This window comes from Phalangium opilio, unplaced genomic scaffold (genome assembly GCF_054372755.1).
Source record: "Phalangium opilio isolate 3A_F unplaced genomic scaffold, DU_Popi_V2 ptg000003l_1, whole genome shotgun sequence".
Taxonomy (NCBI): domain Eukaryota; kingdom Metazoa; phylum Arthropoda; class Arachnida; order Opiliones; family Phalangiidae; genus Phalangium; species Phalangium opilio.
Window position 1 is genome coordinate 11598793 of NW_028324145.1, and position 20884 is coordinate 11619676.

At 37.3% G+C, this 20884-nt stretch overlaps 2 protein-coding genes across 4 annotated transcripts in view; one reads left to right on the forward strand and one right to left on the reverse strand.

The window, feature by feature from the left end:
• Positions 1-14705, forward strand: part of gek (serine/threonine-protein kinase gek) — a 40420-nt gene extending 25715 nt beyond the window's left edge. Inside the window, exons 3-33 of one of the 3 annotated variants that reach the window (XM_089840926.1) lie at positions 160-251; positions 635-718; positions 833-928; positions 1838-2080; positions 2201-2257; positions 2391-2534; positions 3123-3291; positions 3383-3465; positions 3557-3636; positions 4351-4457; positions 4546-4680; positions 4753-5615; positions 5677-5801; positions 6095-6203; positions 6448-6596; positions 6664-6770; positions 7637-7815; positions 7899-7967; positions 8068-8173; positions 8467-8538; positions 8622-8908; positions 8978-9194; positions 9507-9650; positions 9720-9883; positions 10589-10862; positions 10955-11133; positions 11211-11422; positions 11642-11750; positions 11824-11974; positions 12052-12206; positions 12636-14705. In XM_089840926.1, the coding sequence (XP_089697052.1) occupies positions 160-251; positions 635-718; positions 833-928; positions 1838-2080; positions 2201-2257; positions 2391-2534; positions 3123-3291; positions 3383-3465; positions 3557-3636; positions 4351-4457; positions 4546-4680; positions 4753-5615; positions 5677-5801; positions 6095-6203; positions 6448-6596; positions 6664-6770; positions 7637-7815; positions 7899-7967; positions 8068-8173; positions 8467-8538; positions 8622-8908; positions 8978-9194; positions 9507-9650; positions 9720-9883; positions 10589-10862; positions 10955-11133; positions 11211-11422; positions 11642-11750; positions 11824-11974; positions 12052-12206; positions 12636-12776 (5102 nt within the window). In that variant the 3' untranslated portion in view covers positions 12777-14705. The remainder of the gene's footprint in view (positions 1-159; positions 252-634; positions 719-832; positions 929-1837; positions 2081-2200; positions 2258-2390; positions 2535-3122; positions 3292-3382; positions 3466-3556; positions 3637-4350; positions 4458-4545; positions 4681-4752; positions 5616-5676; positions 5802-6094; positions 6204-6447; positions 6597-6663; positions 6771-7636; positions 7816-7898; positions 7968-8067; positions 8174-8466; positions 8539-8621; positions 8909-8977; positions 9195-9506; positions 9651-9719; positions 9884-10588; positions 10863-10954; positions 11134-11210; positions 11423-11641; positions 11751-11823; positions 11975-12051; positions 12207-12635) is intronic. The other 2 variants (XM_089840930.1, XM_089840933.1) reach the window with 2 other exon arrangements.
• Positions 14697-19644, reverse strand: LOC149717864 (DNA mismatch repair protein Mlh3-like). The gene is made up of 10 exons (XM_089840937.1): positions 16602-19644; positions 16446-16538; positions 16081-16145; positions 15887-15991; positions 15764-15821; positions 15613-15681; positions 15294-15544; positions 15126-15225; positions 14914-15071; positions 14697-14837 (listed from the first exon to the last, which is right to left on the reverse strand). The coding sequence occupies exons 1-10, from the start codon at positions 19402-19404 to the stop codon at positions 14802-14804; spliced, it is 3738 nt and encodes a 1245-aa protein (XP_089697063.1). The 5' UTR covers positions 19405-19644; the 3' UTR covers positions 14697-14801.
• Between the last annotated feature and the right edge of the window lie 1240 nt (positions 19645-20884).

Sequence of the window (20884 nt, forward strand, 5' to 3'; positions counted from 1 at the left end):
AAACGCTGGTCTAGGAGAACTTTGCGTTAACCTTTTTTGTAATTCAGATTATCTTTGTTGAAGTTTACTATTTGTTTTATTCAACAACAAATGATAAAAGGAGAAAGAATGAAAGAAGACTCGATTTATTAAAGTTTAGCTTGTCTCTTTTTATAACAGCGAAACCCGTGGTGCAGAAGATCAAACAATTACGCCTTAGCAAAGAAGATTTCGAAATTCTCAAAGTGATCGGAAGAGGAGCCTTTGGAGAGGTAATTAACCACGGATCAACTTCCTCTCTTAAATATATCACACCTGTTAAGACTAATTTGTACCCTAGAATAATAGTTTGGAATTTGAAAAGTGGGAACGATGCCAATTTGGGGGGGTGAAAGAGTTAGGAAATACTTTTGAGCGAGACCCCGATATTTTTCCCAATCAGTTGCCAAACTGATTATAATTTTATAAGCTCTATGGTTAGAAAATATTTTGATGACATGATAAATAGATTAATCCGAAGTTATCAGATGTTCTTGAATCGTAGTAAGGAAGTTGATAACTTAAGCTCCTATCCACTTCTTCTATATTGTTTATAGTCGAGTAATGATGATGAAGCTGAAACAAACATTTTTCCAAATGTCCTTTCGGTTTCTAGGTAGCCGTTGTGAAGCACCGGTACACGGAAAAGGTTTACGCCATGAAGATCCTAAACAAATGGGAAATGTTAAAACGAGCCGAGGTAATGCCACCGTTGGAGAGCCTATTCCATTTCAATGTTGCGCTACCCTCATTATTTGAAAGCATTTTTAATTTAAATGTCACCTTGCGTTGGTATATTCACTTGTGTTTATAGACGGCCTGTTTTCAAGAAGAAAGAGACGTTTTAGTTCACGGTGATAAAAGGTGGATCACTAATTTACACTACTCCTTTCAAGATGACAATAACCTGGTAAGTGATTTTTCTTTCTATCCCTCCTCTTTAACGGGATACTAAAACAAACCGTTTGGGAGCGTTTTCCCACGATAGTTCTGCAAATGAATTTTCTTGTTTACGTTTAAGTAGTCCTTTAAGATCTTTTTTTGGGAGCAGGGGCGTTCTTTGGGTGTATTACTGGCTCGATTGTTTTCGTACGGGGATCGATGGAAAGGGCTTTTAGGAAGGACATCAGCGCGTCCCAGTCATCCTTTTGCCAAAAGCTTTTAATGGGAGGTATCTTCTCCCTTAGAAGGGAGGTTCGGGAGCCTTTAGGGGTAATCCGGCTTATTGTCTCCTTAATGTCAAAATATGGGAGCAAAGATAACTTTCGCTTTTCGGCGGCATTTTCTCTGTAAAAATGCCATGGCTTCTGGCAATTACTGTCAAGCGGGTATTAACGGAGAGACCGACCGGCCTACTTAAGTATTCCGTCCTATACACGCCAAATTTTTGGGAACTAAAGTGTTTTGTTTGAAGAATTATGCAAAACCTTTATAAATACTTGTTGAACTACATATTTGAAATAATTAGTTTTTTCTTGGTTTTGGCGGCAGTAAAATCTAACAACTTAAATTACCAAAAAAAAAAAATAGTTTTTGTATTCAAACCGAAATAGTTCCGGGTCAGATGGTTCTCTATGACCTTGATACGCTTCCGAAGGTCATGATGACCCTAGCTGTTTCGTAAAGCGCGCGTGTGGTTAACTGTTCCACATAATCAATATTTTACGCTATCGCGTCTATGTCAGTGATTGGAAGGACTTTTATAAGAAGCTGTGACAATCGAAGCAAAAATAACTTTGTCAAAGATGAAAATTAATGACGGGTTTATTAACTTAATCTCGACTTCGCTCGTGTCTTCCCCCCCTTTTTCTTTCTTCAGTATCTAGTGATGGATTATTATTGCGGAGGCGACCTTTTAACCTTATTGAGCAAATTCGAAGACAGACTTCCAGAAGATATGGCCAGGTTTTACATCACGGAAATGATTCTGGCAATTGACTCCATCCACAATCTACGATACGTTCATCGTGATATTAAACCTGACAATGTTCTCCTTGACGCCAACGGACACATTCGACTCGCCGACTTTGGATCCTGTCTTAGGCTAAACGAAGATGGAACGGTAATCAGCCTTACTTGTTTATTTTTTTATCAATCAAACTACGTCATATTGAATAAAGTCGCTCAAACTTGGCTAGCTAACTCACTTAATACAACCTCCGACAAACGTTTCTGATTTCAGGTACAATCTAACGTAGCCGTAGGTACACCCGATTACATTTCACCCGAGATATTACGGGTAAGATATTGAATGTTACCAAGAGAATTCTATTTAATTCTAGGAGAGGAGATTATTTTAAAAAAAGAGAAATATTGTAGTTGGTATTTAATTTTTATTCTTTATCCGCGTGTTATGATTGATTACGTGACAGGCGATGGAAGATGGGCAAGGAAGATACGGTCCCGAATGTGACTGGTGGTCTCTGGGAGTTTGTATGTTTGAAATGTTGTACGGAGAAACGCCTTTCTACGCCGAATCCTTGGTAGAAACTTACGGGAAGATCATGAATCATAAGGTATTAACTCTCGTTTTTCAACTTTCTTACGCGTAACCTTTTAACCCCGCGAAAGAAAAAAATAAGCTGGTTTACTTTAAGTACTGGGATTTAATAATTTTCCAAGTACGTTTCTAATGTCTCTCGCGTAGTTTTAAAAGGTACAGAGCCAATCGCGATATAAGTTTATTGGTTTTCTTCAAAATTTATTGATACTAGGCCTACAACTTACATTGCATTTTTGTCTGTTTTTTTGGACAAGTGATAAATATTTTGCCAGCGTCTTGAGAAACTTACCGGGGCCCCACCAAGCTATGAAGCGAAGCTGATTGAATTCGTGTTCTTTTTATTTGTATTATTCAATTTTGTGGGGAAATTTCTTTCAATTGGAATTAATTTACGTGCGTTTTTATATAAAGATCGGTGCTTAAAATGTTTTGCTTCAAAAGACATCGCGCAGCGGGTGATGGGAAATTTTAAAAGGTTTCTTATCTCTGTTTATTTATGAATGAGTTAAAGTTTATGTTAGAGAGGTTTAACTTGGTGGTGACCTATATGTATATATATTTAAAATTTGCGCAATCTTTTTTTTTGTCCTCGCGTTTGTAGAATTGTTTCGATTTTCCCGATGAACCCAGTTTTACGGTATCGGAAGAAGCGAAAGATTTAATGCGAAGGTTAATATGTAGCGCGGAATGTCGCCTAGGTCAAAATGGTCTGGAAGATTTTAAGAATCATCCTTGGTTCACTAACGTTGACTGGGCCAACATACGAGATAGTGAGCGGTCAAATATAATTTCCCATAGTGACCCTTTATCTTAACACTCTAATTTTTTTTTTTGCCCTGAACTTTTCTCCCTCCATCTAAGGTGACGCGCCTTATATTCCGGAAGTTAGTAGTCCAACTGATACGTCAAACTTCGACGTGGATGAAAATGACCTTAAACCATCCGTAGGCTCTTCATTAATTAATTAATTAATTAATTACAATTAATAGTTCGGTCGTTAATATTTAATTTCAATTATTTCTAATGACATAAAAGGAGTCGGGTCCTCCCAGTGCAAATCCAGTTTTTTCAACACTACATTTACCCTTTGTCGGTTTTACATTTACATCAGGAAGGTCAGTAAATCGTTTTATTTATTCTTATTTACATTGGTAGTAAAGTAACGTAAACAATTATTCTTCGAGTTGTATAATTTGCTTACTCCTTGTTATTTCATAATTAAATACATACTTTTGTTGGTAATTTGATATTGGGATTGGATTGGGCAAATCTCCAAAAAAGCGAGCTTAAGCGACCTTGCGTTTTATCAGAGATTACCATCTGTTTTGACTCATTGACAAAGACCGTTTGTGTTTGTGTGTGTGTGTGTGTTTCTGTAGAAATTAATCAGCACCGGCTTAAACGTGATTAAGTTTCCTAATCCGCTTATGTAATTAGCCTTATTCCTGATCAGCGCCACCTACCCATAGCGGCGACTTTGAGAACTACTGTAAGCGGCAAGCCAATCAGATGTCGCTAAAATCTGGTGACGTCACTGACTGGCACTCTCGGGTCTTACCAAAAATGACGTCACCAGATTTTAGCAACATCTGATTGGCTTGCCGCTTACAGTAGTTCTCAAAGTCACCGCTATGGGTAGGTGGCGCTGATCAGGAATAAGGCTAATTAAAAAGAAAAAATACTTATTAGGCATAGTTATTTTGCTGTTTTATTTTTTCGTCTTTAACGACTTTGAAATTCTTTTAGTCGATGTATTATTTAAGACGTTTGTGTAATTAGTAATTATCGCGGAAATGGCTTCAATTCTGTTTAATTTTAATTTAAATTAGCAAAGTATCAGAGTCGAGTCAATTAGAAGAAATGGGGCCCAAAAGCGCCGAACTTAAAGTGCAAAAATTGGAAGTTGAAAAAGCCGAATTACTTAGGAAATATAAAAGTATATGTCCATTATTGATTAATATATATATTCATTCCGGGGTGTACGCGAATTATTCATTTTTAAATAAAATAATTTAACGAATCAGCTACATCGAGGTTACTGCAACAACAAGGAATGTTATGCGACGGTGAAGAGAATAATATTGGGAAAGTTAGCGTTACCGAAACGGAAGTTAGGAAATTACAAGACGAGGTTAATACTTTAAAGAAGAAAAATGCCGGTACGTACGGCAACTGTCTTCGTATAATTTTGATTTAAGGTTGACACGTTTAGACTGTTTTTTGTCGGTTAGGTTTGGAGTCAGAATTAAATAGGTTACAATCGCGGGAGGCTCAATCTAATAAGAAAGAAACCGAGTCGGTTTACGATGAAAAATCGAGTGCCAAGATTAAGGATCTTGAAAAAATGCTTCGTCACGTGAAATCCGAAAAAGACGAACTTCACCGCGACGTCGTGGAAGCTCAAGAAAAATTAAAACTTCAATCCAAAGAATTAAAAGACGCCTTAGGTCAAAGAAAGTTAGCCATGGCCGAATATTCCGAAGTTAGTGATAAATTATCGGATTTAAGAACGCAAAAACAAAAGTTATCCCGACAAGTCCGCGACAAAGAAGAAGAACTGGACACCGCCATGCAGAAAATTGATAATTTTCGACAAGATTTACGGAAAGCGGATAAATTACGCAGGGAATTGGAGGCCAGAGTGGAAGAAGCTCAAGCCGAGGCCATGAAAGAAAGAAGGTTACGAGAACGTAGCGAAGAATACGCTCATCACTTGGAAGAAGAAATGGAATCCATGAAACAACGACACGTCGGTCGGACGGGAACTCCCAGCCAAATGGAAGCCAATCAAGAGATTAACAGGTTAAACGGCGAATTGCAAACGTTGGACGCTCAGCATAAAGAGACGCTGGCGCAAATTCAAACCAGGCATACTTCGGAAATATCGAACCTCAGGGAACAAATACAAGAGGCGGAAAATATCCAAGAGAATTTGGAAAGGGAGATCGTCAGTTTGAAAGATAAGTTAGACGAAGCCCGATCCGAAAGCACCATGGATTATCAAGAGATGATCAATGAAATGAAACGATCCCATGATAGGGAAAAAGAGTTACTGCAGGAAGAAAATAGGAAGTTAGGACAGGAAATCGATAGGGTAAGTTTAAAATACTCCTCATTGTTCCCTTTGACGCTAATTTCTTCGGACAATCGAATAGCTTTCCTCGGTTTTGACGCGGCAACAAGAAGAAAGACGACGTTTAGAAGAAGATTTGAATCAATTAAGAGAAAAGAAAGAATCGGTGTCTCAGTGGGAAGCTCAAATTAGTGAAATTATTCAATGGTACATTCAATTAGCCTTATTCCTGATCAGCGCCACCTACCCATAGCGGTGACTTTGAGAACTACTGTAAGCGGCAAGCCAATCAGATGTCGCTAAAATCTGGTGACGTCATTTTTGGTAAGACCCGAGAGTGCCAGTCAGTTACGTCACCAGATTTTAGCGATATCTGATTGGCTTGCCGCTTACAGTAGTTCTCAAAGTCGCCGCTATGGGTAGGTGGCGCTGATCAGGAATAAGGCTAATTCGATCGCTTATTAGTTATAAATCTAATGGAACGAACTCTTCAATCTCAGGGTAAGTGACGAAAAAGATGCCAGGGGCTATCTTCAAGCCCTGGCTATCAAAATGACGGAAGAATTGGAGGGTTTGAAAATGAGTGGAATCCCACCGACTCCCACAACTGTAAGTTTACATTTCCACCATTTGTGATTTAGCTTTCTTTTATCTTATCTCTGGTAAACATTCCACTTTTCTTAGAGGCTACAAATTTTATTCTTAAAACACAAAGTTCTTCTTTGTACTATAGCGTTCAATATTATAATCTGTATAGCTTCCGCGTATATCGTTGTTTATTGAAAATGTCAGAGAAAATAAATAATTTATTCATCATTTCAAATAATGATTAAATTCGTTATTTTTTAATTAGGACAAAAATTGGAGAAATCGACGCTCTCAAAAGTTGGAGAAAATGGAATTGTTAAGCTTACAATCGAACTTACAAAGCGAGATTCAAGCCAAACAGGCCATTGGGGAGGAGTTAAGTCGCGTCAGAGCGGAACTAGTCGCCGAACAAAAGTAAAAACGCGCTTAATTTTAAAATTTTAGGAATTATTTAATATTTTAATTCAATTTGGACGAACAGAGAGCATCGGGAAGTTCACCAAAAGAGTGAAATGTACAAAAAAGAATTAATGAGGAAAGACAATCAAATCCGCGAACTTCAACAGAGGTTGGAGTCTGGTGAAGGATGTAAGTACATCGTTTTGAATACTTTTGAATACTCTTTTCTTCGAGAGGAGAATTAATGGACTTTGTTAGGATTAACGCCGCCGCGTTACGTACTTTTCTTTTGTTGGTTTCTGTCTCTTTCTATCTATATTTGCTTCTGTTTTTTTGTTCTCTTTCTTTCCACATAAATATAACATTCTACGCAGCTCCAAAAGTTCAAGATCTACTACATTACCTCAAGGGTAACTCATAATATTTCTAATCATTCTGTCACTCTAATCCCTCCTTCCCCCCCCCCCCGAGAGTCTCTTAAATGTCTCTGCATAAACACCAATAAACCATTTTTTGACTGCGCTGTAATTGTAATCTCCAAACAGGCCATATACCCTTCGTTTCTACGCTAAAGGAACATTATATATATAAAAAAATTCAAAACTTTGTTTTTCCCTCAAAGCTTAAATTGCTAGTGAATTATTTTTTTGGTGTGCTTATACACTGTAACCCTTCCTTAGTTTCAGGAAGATTCAAAGTGCTGGGAATTAGCCTTATTCCTGATCAGCGCCACCTACCCATAGCGGCGACTTTGAGAACTACTGTAAGCGGCAAGCCAATCAGATGTCGCTAAAATCTGGTGACGTCACTGACTGACACTCTCGGGTCTTACCAAAAATGACGTCACCAGATTTTAGCGACATCTGATTGGCTTGCCGCTTACAGTAGTTCTCAAAGTCACCGCTATGGGTAGATGGCGCTGATCAGGAATAAGGCTAATTGTGGGAAAATTTATTTTATCGCATTTTTTTGATGTTGCCACATTTTTTTCATTTGCTCTTTTAATTATTTTTTTTTTGGGGTTTGGCCATCTTTGTTAATGTGTACACGAGCAGTCTTGGATCGGCCATCATCACAGATGTCTTTCTTAGATCAGTTCCTTAAGGATACATCCATCAGGCTTCCCAGTAGTGAGAGTGGAGGTTCGGGCGAGGCGGGAGACGAAGCCGATGTTGAAGATAACCAACCTCCGTCTGTGGCCAGCAGTAAATCGAATATTTCTGAAATTGGCAGGGTAAGTTCTTGTTTTTTTGTTGTTTTTGTTTTGTCAAATAGGACGCGTCTTGTAAATGGATGAACGAGAGTTGTTCCTTATAGGATAATAGCGTATCACTGTCACCCATTGTTGATATCAGAGCACCTAGTCTATTTCCACCCAAAGCGGCGGTAAGTTTTTGGTGGATACTTAGTCTAGCTCATTTCTTGCCGCGTTCTTTTTGTGCCAAAATTTCCTATTCATTATTGAACTCTTTGGTCTATTTCTTAGCCCAAAGCCCATCAGTTTATGGTTCAAACATTTGTCGCCCCTTTAAAATGCAATCACTGTACTTCCTTGATGGTTGGCCTTTTACGTCAAGGGGCCGTATGTTCCGGTAAATTAACTAATCGGCGCGAATTAGCCTTATTCCTGATCAGCGCCACCTACCCATAGCGGCGACTTTGAGAACTACTGTAAACGGCAAGCAAATCAGATGTCGCTAAAATGTGGTGACGTCACTGACGGGGTCTTACCAAAAATGACGTCACCACATTTTAGCGACATCTGATTGGCTTGCCGATTACAGTAGTTCTCAAAGTCACCGCTATGGGTAGGTGGCGCTGATCAGGAATAAGGCTAATTACTAAGACTAATATTTATTAATATCGGGGTTAAATTAAATTATAGTTTGTGGTTTTGCTTGCCACGTTAATTGTCAAGATAAAGTGCCAGCAATTTGTCCCGTTCCCTCTGACCAATGTAAGCCTAATTTTTGGCCTAATTCATTTGGCGATTAATTTAATTCAGGGTGTTAATGATATATTCTCGATTAATGTATAAAGCCAAAAGGCCCGTTGGTATTGATCCAACAAGGGGTGTTGGAACTGCCTACGAAGGTTACGTTAAAGTTCCAAAATTAGGAGGGGTGAAAAAGGGTTGGCAAAGGCAATTCGTCGTCGTTTGCGACTTCAAGCTCTTCCTCTATGATCTTTCGCAAGATAAAAACGCCCAGCCTTTTGTCTCGGTCTCTCAAGTCTTAGATATGAGGGATGAAGAGTTTTCCGTCAGCTCGGTACTCGAGTCGGACGTCATTCACGCCAATAAAAAGGATATTCCCTGCATATTTAAGGTAAAAATACCGAGTCAAATCCACGCGTGACATCGTCCTAGACAATATTTGAACGAGTTCCGAACTTAGGTCACGACATCGATGATGAATCCACCAGGGATGAAAAATCATACGTTAATGTTAGTAGACAAAGAGAGTGAAAAGAAACGATGGGTCGATGCCTTGAGTGAACTACATAGAATTTTAAGACGAAATAAACTTCCAACCAGAATGGTTTTTCAAGCCAAAGAAATTCTGGATAATAACTTAACAATCATTAGAAATATCATGTCAGCCGCTGTGATAGGTAATTTTACTCGTATTTCACGGGGTCGTGTCTTCCTAATTAGCCTTATTCCTGATCAGCGCCATCTACCCATAGCGGTGACTTTGAGAACTACTGTAAGCGGCAAGCCAATCAAGATGTCGCTAAAATCTGGTGACGTCATTTTTGGTAAGACCCGAGAGTGTTAGTCAGTGACGTCACCAGATTTTAGCGACATCTGATTGGCTTGCCGCTTACAGTAGTTCTCAAAGTCGCCGCTATGGGTAGGTGGCGCTGATCAGGAATAAGACCGCTAATTGGTCAGGTAAGTAATTGCGTTTAAATTAAATTCAGATCAAGATCGAATAGTTTTGGGAACGGAGGAAGGCCTATATTGCGTCGATTTAGACACTGAAGAAATTGCCAGAATAGGCGATGGCAAAAAGATTGCCATGATAGAATACGTAGCTGAGGAACAACTACTTATAGTCATCACTGGTAATTATCATTATCGTTACGATACATTCATCATTCGTGACGTAATTCGTAATATGGCTTCGCACACAGGAAAACAGCGAAATTTACGACTTATTCCGGTGGGAGCTTTAGACTCCCAAGACGTGGAATGGATCAAAGTCGCTGATACTAAGGGAGTCATTACCATATGTACCGCCGCCGCTAAACGAACGACGGTCGTCAACTATTTTTTCTGTGTAGCCGTCAAACGTCAAGTGAGAATGAGAATAGTACCATAAATGTTGTGTGAACAAAAAAACCCCGAAAACTTAAAAAAAAAAAAAAATGGCACCAATTACGAAACGAATGCAATTAGCACAGTGTGATGGGAAAGGGGGGGGCGGGGGCGGGAAAAGAAATCGTCGTTATATCTAACTAGTGAATTTCTCTCTCCATTTTTATATTTTTATAGACACTTGTAGATCAATCTTACGCTTACAATACTCCCAAAGGGCATTTCAAACAATGGACAAGACAAGAACTTAAAACTGGATATTCCGTGTGTTTTTCTATTCCTTAACATTAACATTGACAATCACCTAGAAATAAAATGATTAAGTTTTTTGATTGCGTTAAAGACCCACTCGCCTCCTACTATTTTCGTTTTGGTTCAACTTTTTTTGACTTGTGTTTGAGTTTTAGATTCGTTTAAATCAGATTCGTGCCATTTTTTTTTTTTAAGTTTTTGATTTAGTGTTGGTTGGTGTCACCACGTTCTTGAAGTTGCGGATATTTTCAAAAAATTAACCAATTTCTATTCTAGTCCCATTTTGTTTATTATTTTCTGGTTGGAGTTGGGAAGCAACTGGGACTTTAACGGGTTTAAATAAGAATTAATCAAACTGGGATTAGTTTAATTTAATCGCTATTAGTGTTTGAATTAACGAGTCGTGTCTTACGGTTTGTTTTCTGGTATATAGGTGATTGTCTACGAGATTACCAGGGTTAAAGGTCGTCATATTAAAAAACGAGAGATTAATCTCCCGGCTCCGGCTCAATGCTTGGATGTCATGGGGAACTTATTGTGTATCGGGATGCCTTCTACTTTTCATCTTTGCTCTCTAGTTGATGACGGCTTCTCTAGATGTCTCGTCAATTCGGAATGCCAGCCTCTGTCTTACTTAAGTCAAAATCCAATGGAAGCTCTCATAGCCATTCAACTTCCCGAAAAGGAATACTTGTTGTTGTTTAGTCGTAAGTATTTAGTCTCTACAATATTCCTTACAAAATCCTTTCGTTTCGAAGTACTTTTAGAGACGCGTTGAATTTTTTTTTTTAACTCGTAGATTTAGGAATATACGTCAACGAACAGGGGAACAAATCTAGAGAAAAAGAGATCATGTTCCCGGCTGTTGTGACGTCCGTCAGTTACGTTGACGACTATGTTTCAATTTACACTGAAACGCACGTTGATATCTTTGACGTCAATACGGGAGAGTGGGTACAAACGATTAACCTCAAAAAAGTAAATTAATTCTTTCCTGATCCCATCTCGTCTGGTAAAATCTTAGTTTTAACCAAAAAATCTCGAATATCTTTTAGACGAAACCACTTTGTAGGTCGGGTATCTTAGCGGTAACTTACGCGACGGATTTGCCCCACGTAGCTTACTTTCATAATGTAGTTCATCGTGAAAATATGGTTAAAGTGCCCGAACTTGTTATGCAACAAGTTAGGAGTCGCTCGGGAAAACCAGTCATGATGAGAACGAGAAGACGTTTCTCGGTCAGGGAACCCGAAAAAGGCAACAAAGCGTAAGTCAAAATGATTTCTAATTCATATTCTATATCGTAAAACGGCGCTCTTAAGGTGGAATTCATAAACGTCGGACGCAACGCAATTTAGTACAGGCAAAGGCAGGGCGTCGTGCGCAAAAGGCGGGCGGAAGTTTGCGCAAGACGCCCTGCCTTTGCCTGTACTAAATTGCGTTGCGTCCGACGTTTATGAATTCCACCTTTAATCAATAAATTTAGGGCTGATAGAAGGTCAAGAATGATCTCCGCTCCTACAAACTTCAACCACGTCTCTCATATGGGACCGGGAGACGGAATACAATTACAGAAATTAATGGACATACCCCAGGTTAATTTAAATTTTAATTTAACTTTGTTTTTAACAAAGTTGTTTTAGTTTTATTAAGTTCTTTGGTAAATAGCCCGCCATAGCACCGATACAAGAAGACACTAAAATTCAAAAGGTGAAACAAATGTTGACGCATAGAAGTGGCGTGACGTCGAGATTACCACTTCCCGGTGACCGAAAATCATCCACACCAACCAGCCATACGCAAAATGGTAGGAAATACGGTAAATTATTTAGCAATCGCCTCAAAATCACGGGAGGGGGTGTCTAAATTTTTTTAAAACGGTATCACGAAACTTAGGAGCAACGACGGGAAAACGCCCCACAGTTCCACCCCCACTTCACCACGGAAGACCCCTTTCCTCTTTGCCCGGTATGTCCCCAGATGGTTCCCTATCATCCCAAGAGCATTCGACACCCAATACCAGCACACACACTGCTGGATCGGGTCACGAGGTATGAAATCCTTAGTATTCGCGCACGATACACGCTAGAGAAAGTAGTTGTAGTTGCCTTGTCACATTCCCTTATCCCAGAAGCCCTTGCAGCGAGCGAACCAAAGCTAAAAATAAATTGCTCAAAATGACTATACCTAATTGCCACTGACTAATTAGCCTTATTCCTGATCAGCGCCACCTACCCATAGCGGCGACTTTGAGAACTACTGTAAATGGCAAGCCAATCAGATGTCGCTAAAATCTGGTGACGTCACTGACGGGCACTCTCGGGGTCTTACCAAAAATGACGTCACCAGATTTTAGCGACATCTGATTGGCTTGCCATTTACAGTAGTTCTCAAAGTCGCCGCTATGGGTAGGTGGCGCTAATCAGGAATAAGGCTAATTAAGCTTAAACTATGGTGTCATTTTTGGGGTTAAATTTTAGGACCAAGTTGAACAGTCAAGCCCGCGTCACTCTATAGCTTCCAACAGTTCAAATATGAGTTCTCCTCCGAGTCCCAGAAACCATCATTTACTCTACGACGATCGAGATCACGGTTCTTCAAGTTACGAATCCCAGAGCTAACCCAACACCCAAAAGTAACGTAACGTAACTTACATTTCTATTCTTACACCGGTATTATAAACAAACAAACAAACAAACAAACTCTGGCCTGCGTAAATAAATCAACAAACGCGTGAAACCCAAAAATTTCCCGGAGGAAAAGAACAAACAAAAATAAATGGTCGTTTAATTATTAATATTATCGTCTAATGAATCGAAAAACAAACTTTTACAAAATCCTTAAAAATTATAGTTTTCGTGTAAATTTTTTTAAAAGAAAATGATGAAATGAAATGAAATACTATTGGGTATTTAACTTCTACCGATAAAAAATAAGTGCCACATACGGGCTTCCCTTTAATTACAATTACAATTACAACGCGTCTCGAAAACAAAACCTCGGTAATTTAAAATAAACAACACAATACCAAGAGAAACAGAGAGCTGATAAAAAGAAACGAGTGTTTATTTTACAATAATAATAATAATATTAATATTAATAAATTTAAGTAATTAATCTAAAGGAGTAAATTGTTTTCCTTTAAAACAACTGATCGTCTAGAGACTAAATTCATTCATTCATTCCAAGTACACGTGTGTATGTGAGTGTCAGCGTCTACTACTACTACCACCATCGCTACCGAAGCTTGTTTTTATAGGTTAATTAATTAATAAATGAGCTTCTTCTTAATTAAATGAAAAGAGAAATTAAGAAGTTCGTAGTAGATATTATATTATAAAAGGGTATAAAACGTGTAAAACAATAAATATAATAGAGAGGAGAAATAATTTAATAATTTTTTAAAGTAGCCCAACACCAACACGGTGGGTGATTCTGAAAGTTAATTAAAGACAGTTGGTTGGTTGGTTTTCTACTAACTGCAGCCCCACCCCCAAAATGGTGGTTATCCATCGTCTACTACTAATTTTGTTTATTAGGTTTTAAACCCCCCCATCCCCGAATTAGGTTTAACTCTCCTAATTCCATTATTGATTGAGATTAGGTCAAACTAAGGCTTAAGATTAGGTCAAACTAAGGCTTAAGATTAGGTCAAACTAAGGCTTAAGATTAGGTCAAACTAAGGCTTAACTTTAAGCCTAATATTTTGGTAGGTCTAATAAAAAAAATTGGAAGCATCCATTCCATTTTGGGGTATCATTACGAAGAATAGAATGATTTACCAAACGTTCTTCGTTGATTTTAAATTAATTATCATTGAAATTAAATTGGTTAATGAATTTTTTAATAAAATAATTAACTACATATTTTAATGAAAAAATTGAATAGAAAACAAGTACTTCTTGACCAAACAAAATTAAATTATATAAAAAATACTCCTTAAAAAAAATCCCATGACTAATTAATTAAATTAATTATCCCCCCAGATTTTTGACCTTTGACCTCCCAACCTCTACCCACCATCACAAATTAATCAAAAAAAAAAAAGTTATATTTATTTAAAAGAAACAAAAAAAAATAAAATGCGCTAAAACTATTAAGATTATAATTAAAAAAGACAAAATATCTTATGTAAATAATTAAATTTGTGTAATACATGTAATTTTTTATTATTATTATTATTATTTACTTTTCTTAGTTTTTAAACTTTAGCTATTGAATTTTTACAAAGAAGAAAAAAAAAAAATAATTGATTAAACCATGAGGGTAATAATTTAAGCGTAATTATTTACGCGTTAAATTAATCATGGTTAATTAAAATTAAGACTTGGGTAAAGAAAGAATGAATATAATCCTCCCCCCCCCACCCTGTTTCCTCCTCATCAGATAAGAAAAGAAAATCATTAGGATATTTCTTAATTAATTCAGTAATTAAATGAAATATTGTACTAGCGAACTATGAAGTAAACAAAAACAAACTTAAAAGAAACGTCAATCAAATAAATAAATAAATAAATAAAATACGAAAAGACAAATTTAAAATAACAAAATTTTTACAGCAATTTTATTAATTTTTTACAGCAATTTTATTAATTTTTTACAGCAATTTTATTTTATTTAATTATAAATAATTTAAATGTTTTAAACTAATTCTTCCGTAAGTTTTCATAACTTGGAGGTTTCTGAAAGGTAATTTTAATTAATTTTAATCATTAATTATATTGGAGAATTTTAATTCGTAATTAATTAATTAATTACTTTCTTTGAAGGGAATTCTTTTAAATTAGCAAAATTGAGAAGAGGTACCATAGAAGGTCGACCATGGGCGCATTGAAAAGGTAATTGGCAACGATTTAGGCCCAAAATTAATTCTTTTGATTCGCGTATATTTAATTTATCTCCAAATTTAATTGCACCTGAAATGAAATTAATTAATTAGAATTTAGGAAATTAGGCTTAAGAAAGAATACCTCGACAAGCTTGAGAGTTTAGAATATTCTGTAAAGTTGATGGAAGGGAGGGACCCATTGTTTTATTTTTAATCTTATTTAATTGTTCCATAATTAGATCCTAATTAAAAATTAACTACATTAATTTTTCTTAATCCATTTTTAATGAAACAATTAGTAAAAAATTACTGTTAGATTTGTTTCCAAAGTTGTAGATCGTCCCCTTTTCAAAGTATTCGACTCTCTTTCAATTATACTCGGAGGAGCTGTTGTAACTGAGAGATGTTCAACATTGGCGCAATTAAATAGTAAATTAATCCCCAGTTTCTTTAATTCATCGCGATAAGCTCTGGCTAAACGAACCCATTCGCCTCCCAGGTTTAAAACCAAAGGGGGAATGATATCAATGTATTTCATGATTTTATCGCCGATATAAAGTTCTGTAAGATTAAACATTTTATGGTTGCGATGAAAATGATATTAATTAGTCAATACTAATTAAGAATACCCCTGGTAAGGTGTTCAAGCCTAATTCGCTCGTGAACTGCGTGCTGATCAAATAAAACTAAAAGATTATCTAAATTGCAATTAAAACAAATTAATTTTAATATTAATATTAATATTGCCTAAAGAAATGCGAGATATCTTATTATTAATACCATTTTCTTCGTTTTTTATTAAACACGCTATAAATTTATCGTCAATTTGACCTATAACCTGCGTGCGAAAATAACCCATCATTCACGCGTATCCTTAAGATTACCCGGACCCTACCTACACACCTGAATATTTTTTAACATAGTTTTGTGAAATTTTCCAAAACTGCGTTGGACTTTCGCCAATGACTCACTGTCTTTAAACAATTCCCAACTTAGATCATTAATTTCCTTTTTAAGAAATTAACAAAAAGAAGTTTAGAAAGAGTTAACCTAAGGATTTTAATTGTTAATTTGGTATTGAATAAATGAAGTATAACCTTGGAGTCACTTCTTTCAAAAACGGGATTATCCCATTCTCTTAAAACATTAGAAACATCTGAAGCTACAACCAAAATATTTATTATTCAGGAATCACTTTAATTAGCCTTATTCCTGATCAGCGCCACCTATCTATAGCGGCGACTTTGAGAACTACTGTAAGCGGCAAGCCAATCAGATGTCTGGTGACGTCACTGACTGGCACTCTCGGGTCTTACCAAAAATGACGTCACCAGATTTTAGCGACATCTGATTGGCTTGCCGATTACAGTAGTTCTCAAAGTCACCGCTATGGATAGATGGCGCTGATCAGGAATAAGGCTAATTATTGGGTGTTTATAATTTCCAAAGAAACAATTAATACCGTTGTCTTTATCGCGGTTATGAATCTTTCTGTCGGGTCTGGGTTGAAAAGGCGATGAATCGTGACTTAGAAAGTAATGTTTAGGTTTTTGCACTGCAATAATTAAAATAGTAATGCATAAAACTAAAAAGGGGCTTGCAAACGATCGTCGCTTACAGTCAGCCCCTGATAACCTTTCCATTTTTCTTTCAGGCAATTTGAAGGAGGAATTTCCCGTATTTTTATTGATGTAGAGTACTGATCTACTTTCAGGATCTAGACAACTTTTCCAACTGCCGGAGCTATCCCCTTTATCAGGATTTTCCGAGTCTTCTTTAGTTTCTATCTTAGTCAGTTCTTTCATTTCATTTTGTCGGGAAGATTTGTCGCCTTCCATTTTCTCAAATAAGGAATCTAGTTGATCTTCCAGAGATTGCCATTGACTCATCCAACTACCAACGGAATCGGAAGTGTTCAGATCTTCTTTCGCTTCAGTCTCTTCCAATCCTGATGTAAATAGTTCTTCTGAGGATTGTTTTTGTCCCTCAATGTTTGGAAGCTGTTTGCCTGGTGTTGTTGGGCTTGATTTTGAATCGCTAATTACTCGCTGCGAACTAGGAGTACTTGGACAAGTGTCCAAAGATGTTTCCCTTTGTGTTGTTACTGTCGGTGATAGGGAATGATCCTTGAATGTCGTCGCGTTTTCTCGCGTTGCTAATGTACATTGGACAGCTTTGGTCATAGAACCATGGGACGTATTTTCGGGTTTTGAGTTTCGGATAATTAGTTGCCAAGTAGGGGTGTTTGGAACTATGTCCAAAGATGGTTCGCTGTCAGACGCAACTGTTGGTGACAGTACTTCCGGGTTTCTTGGTAAGGAAGCGTCAACTGTTAACCCGTTTTCGGGGCTGGACTCAATATTTTGATGCGAGTTATGGTTACTCGTAATATTGTCCAAGGATTTTTGACTATGAAACGCAAATCTTGTTGGACGTATCAAGGGTCTTGAGGCCGAGTTGGACGCCGAGTTTCTGAACTTATCTTTAGTATTAATTCCACGTTGGTCATCTTCAACCCATAGTCTAGGAAACTGCAATTTCGTAGATAGCGTAATTTCCTCGCTGCAATTTTTCAAGACCTTACTGACACTATCAGTGTCAGTCCTTTCAGTTACATCAAAATATCTGCTACGGTTGCAGTCTTTAATCATTGAATTTGATACTCCAGATCGGTTCGTAATATCTGAAGCTGAAGCGAGGTCGACTTCAAATGGTTGCGTGGTACAAAATGGTTCAGATTCCGCAATTGCAATTGCATAATCAGAATCGTTTGTATCTTTTAATTGGTCGTCCGTAGGTGATGTAAATCTGTCATTTTCATCCGTTACAGGACTTAAAACTGTGAAAGGTTCTGTACTCGTTGACAGAGGAGAATGTAAGTCAGTTTCTTCAAATTCCTTATCACTAATCTCTACATTGAGATCCAGATTAAAGTGAACAGTTTTTCCACCATCGGTAGGCCTATTTGAGGTTTGTATTTTTTCGATCTTAGGAGTAGGGTCCGGCAGTTTCCAGGTTTTCTCTACCTTGGGTACTAACTTAAATCTTTTCACGAAATGATGTAAAGAGCAGTCAAACGCTGACGCGGCTTCGGGACTGTCTGAAGAAGTGGTTTTAGGGGGAATCTGAGGTTCTGTCCTTATAATTTGATTAACAGGCGTGTAGAATTTGTTCCCAGAACTATCTACGTCATAGGGCAAACTTTTGGAGGCAACTCGAGGCTGGGATTCATTCTTTTCGATGGTTTTTAAGCGCGTTTCCTCATTTTTTCCCACGCCATTTCTTATAGCGGGTAATGAATGCAGCGAATGCCTAACATCTGCAACTTCATTCACAATCAGTCTCTCAACAACAACATCGTTGTTTCGATCAGAGACTCGATCCTTACGTTCACTGCCAAAATGTTCCAAAACAAATTGTTCCAAAAACTCTTCGAAAAATCTGTTGATTGGATCCCAGTTTTCAAATTCCACTAAAGTTTTACTGGGCTCAAAAGTAATATCATAGCTATTCAAGGGACACTTCAAGTTCAGAACAAACACGGGATGTTTTGTACTCTGCGCGCTATTTCTACTTGATAGTCTTTTACCTATGACGCAATTCAAAATATGATGAAGTCTTGTTTTCAATACCAATCTCTTATTGATGTACAAAAACTGCAAATCTTTGGAGTAATGTCCATCCGTACAAATTAAACCCCAAACTTCAAAATTATCTTGCTTATGTTGGACTATTTTCGCGGTTAAACCTTTTTGAATCCCATATAGCGTTTGAAATATTCCCATTAAATCTTTGCACTTTTTAGTTTGTAAAGACATCTCTCCCGTTGAATCATTACGAAGGGAAAAATTAATGTGTGGATGCATTAACGCGACCGCTTGAATCCGTTCCTTACATTGTTCCAGATCCCTGACGGGACAAATCAAACTCTTTCTTACAGGAAGATTATGCATAAAGTCCAATATCGTTACGGTTGTTCCGGTACTTGGTCTTTTGGCTTGACATTTTGATATCTTAGGTTTTTGACTGGTTTTGCAAAAGAATGTTTTACAGTACGTTTCTCCGCAACCCCGGAATCGCGATTCGATAACCAATGCGCCTGACAATTCGCGCAAACTAGCCAGGGCTTCGCCTCGAAAACCATAATGTCCCAGATTAGTAAGATCATGCAAATTATGACACTTACTAGTGTGATATCTCTCGGCGATGGATGCAAATTGATTCTTTTCGATTCCTATTCCATTATCAACGACTTGTATTTTGCGGTAGTTTAAATCTAATCGAACTGCGATGCAAGTTGCCTTAGCATCAACAGAGTTTAAAATTAATTCTTCAACACATTGCGCGGCACTAGCAATGTTTACTCCCGATCTAAGCTTAGAAATTACATTTTCTGGTAATGATTTAATTTCGTAATTCATTTTAAAGTCTTGATTAAAAACAGGTTAACCACATAAAATCGCGCAACGTTATCATTCACGAGTTGTTTTGTTTTTGAACGAGCTGTCAAACCTGAGCACGTGGTTTAAAGGTCTCGCAGAAGAAGCTGGGTGTTTTTGCCTACAGACGTCAGTAGCGCCGCCGCGATATACGAATCTCCATCAATCTGCCAGATTATTCTCTATCTCGAACCGCAAAAATACATATAACGGTTTTCAGAGCTAAGGAATAGTTTTTCATTCAATAAATTTCAAATTTCATTAACAAATATTGTCATCTCTTAATAAATAAATAAATTTACAGGTTTAATTATATCGGTAAACAAGAAGCAGACGCCGTAATGCGCGCGACTCCGCCCATCTTGTCATAGGGGACCCATCTCACACTCTTATTGGCTACGGCTATTTTTCTGCAACTTTCTTTCAGTTCGTTAATTTTATAAGCTAAAATCTGATTTTGGCATTAAAAATTATTAAAATTATCGTTTACTAAAAATAGTATTTAATTATAAGTTCAAAAATCAGCTTTGTTTCTACTTTGAGTGGTCTCCCCCGTTCCCTCCATTGGCCTATTTTATCAAGTCGCAAGCGTATTTATGAAGAACCGTGATGCGGTTCCCGAAGGAAGTTTCCGCCGGAAAATTCCAATTCCAATACTTCTACCGTTTCTACGCTTTGGCTCAGCATCTTCGGCCTTGCTTCTCCCATTTTCCCTGTCAGCTGATGTCTAGGTGAGATTCTCTCCTACTTTTATCAATTTAGCCTTTCAATTATTTTAAAATAGATAAATTTGAGCCAGTAAAATGTATTTATAGGTATTCTTATTATTGAAACTTTAGTCATGACAAGTTAATAGCCAATTGATGATATACCTTACTTATTTTATACTATAATTGAAACTTATGACACTATTTTTTTTAGGGAGTATGGTTTGCCGAAGAACATTGCGCGGTAATGCGCTCCGGTGTTCTTGCCCAAACGAGAGGGACGGTGCCGGCATTTCGATGGCCGACTTTTGACTTGGTGAGTATGGAAGGAATCGCGCTCTTAATTGTTTTCTAATTTTAGCCCGTTTAATTATTGAGATTAGCTTAATTTAAGCCTGGGACTAAGCGCTAAGTTATTTAGATGTATTCTTTTAGATAAAATGGGGTAATTAATAAGTTAGAATAAAGTTTTTTTATGGGAAAGATTTATTAAGTTATTAGCCTAATACGATTTTGGGTAATCGCGATGAGTGTTACGATTAGGCTTAGCTTTTTATCTTCCATCGGTAAAGACAATGGCTTCTTCCCCGATCTTGTCAGCTGGCCGCCATCATAGCGTAGTGCCGTAGTAGCTTTGAAACTGGAACGAAGTGGTTCAGGGTAAAATTAACGAGACTTAATCAAGATTTAATTAATTTTGACTCGGTATAAATAATTTTACGCAAATATTTTTCTAGATTAATTTTATTTCTTAA

What these genes read in the sequence shown, in the direction of transcription:
- LOC149717864 (XM_089840937.1), bottom strand. Translation starts at nt 19,404, where the DNA reads ATGAATTACGAAATTAAATCATTACCAGAAAATGTAATTTCTAAGCTT. An exon ending in TAACCGCGATAAAGACAACG is followed by an intron (nt 16,146 to 16,445) that starts GTATTAATTGTT and finishes TTTTGGTTGTAG; the next exon opens with CTTCAGATGTTTCTAATGTT. An exon ending in AATAAAAAACGAAGAAAATG is followed by an intron (nt 15,682 to 15,763) that starts GTATTAATAATA and finishes ATTGCAATTTAG; the next exon opens with ATAATCTTTTAGTTTTATTT.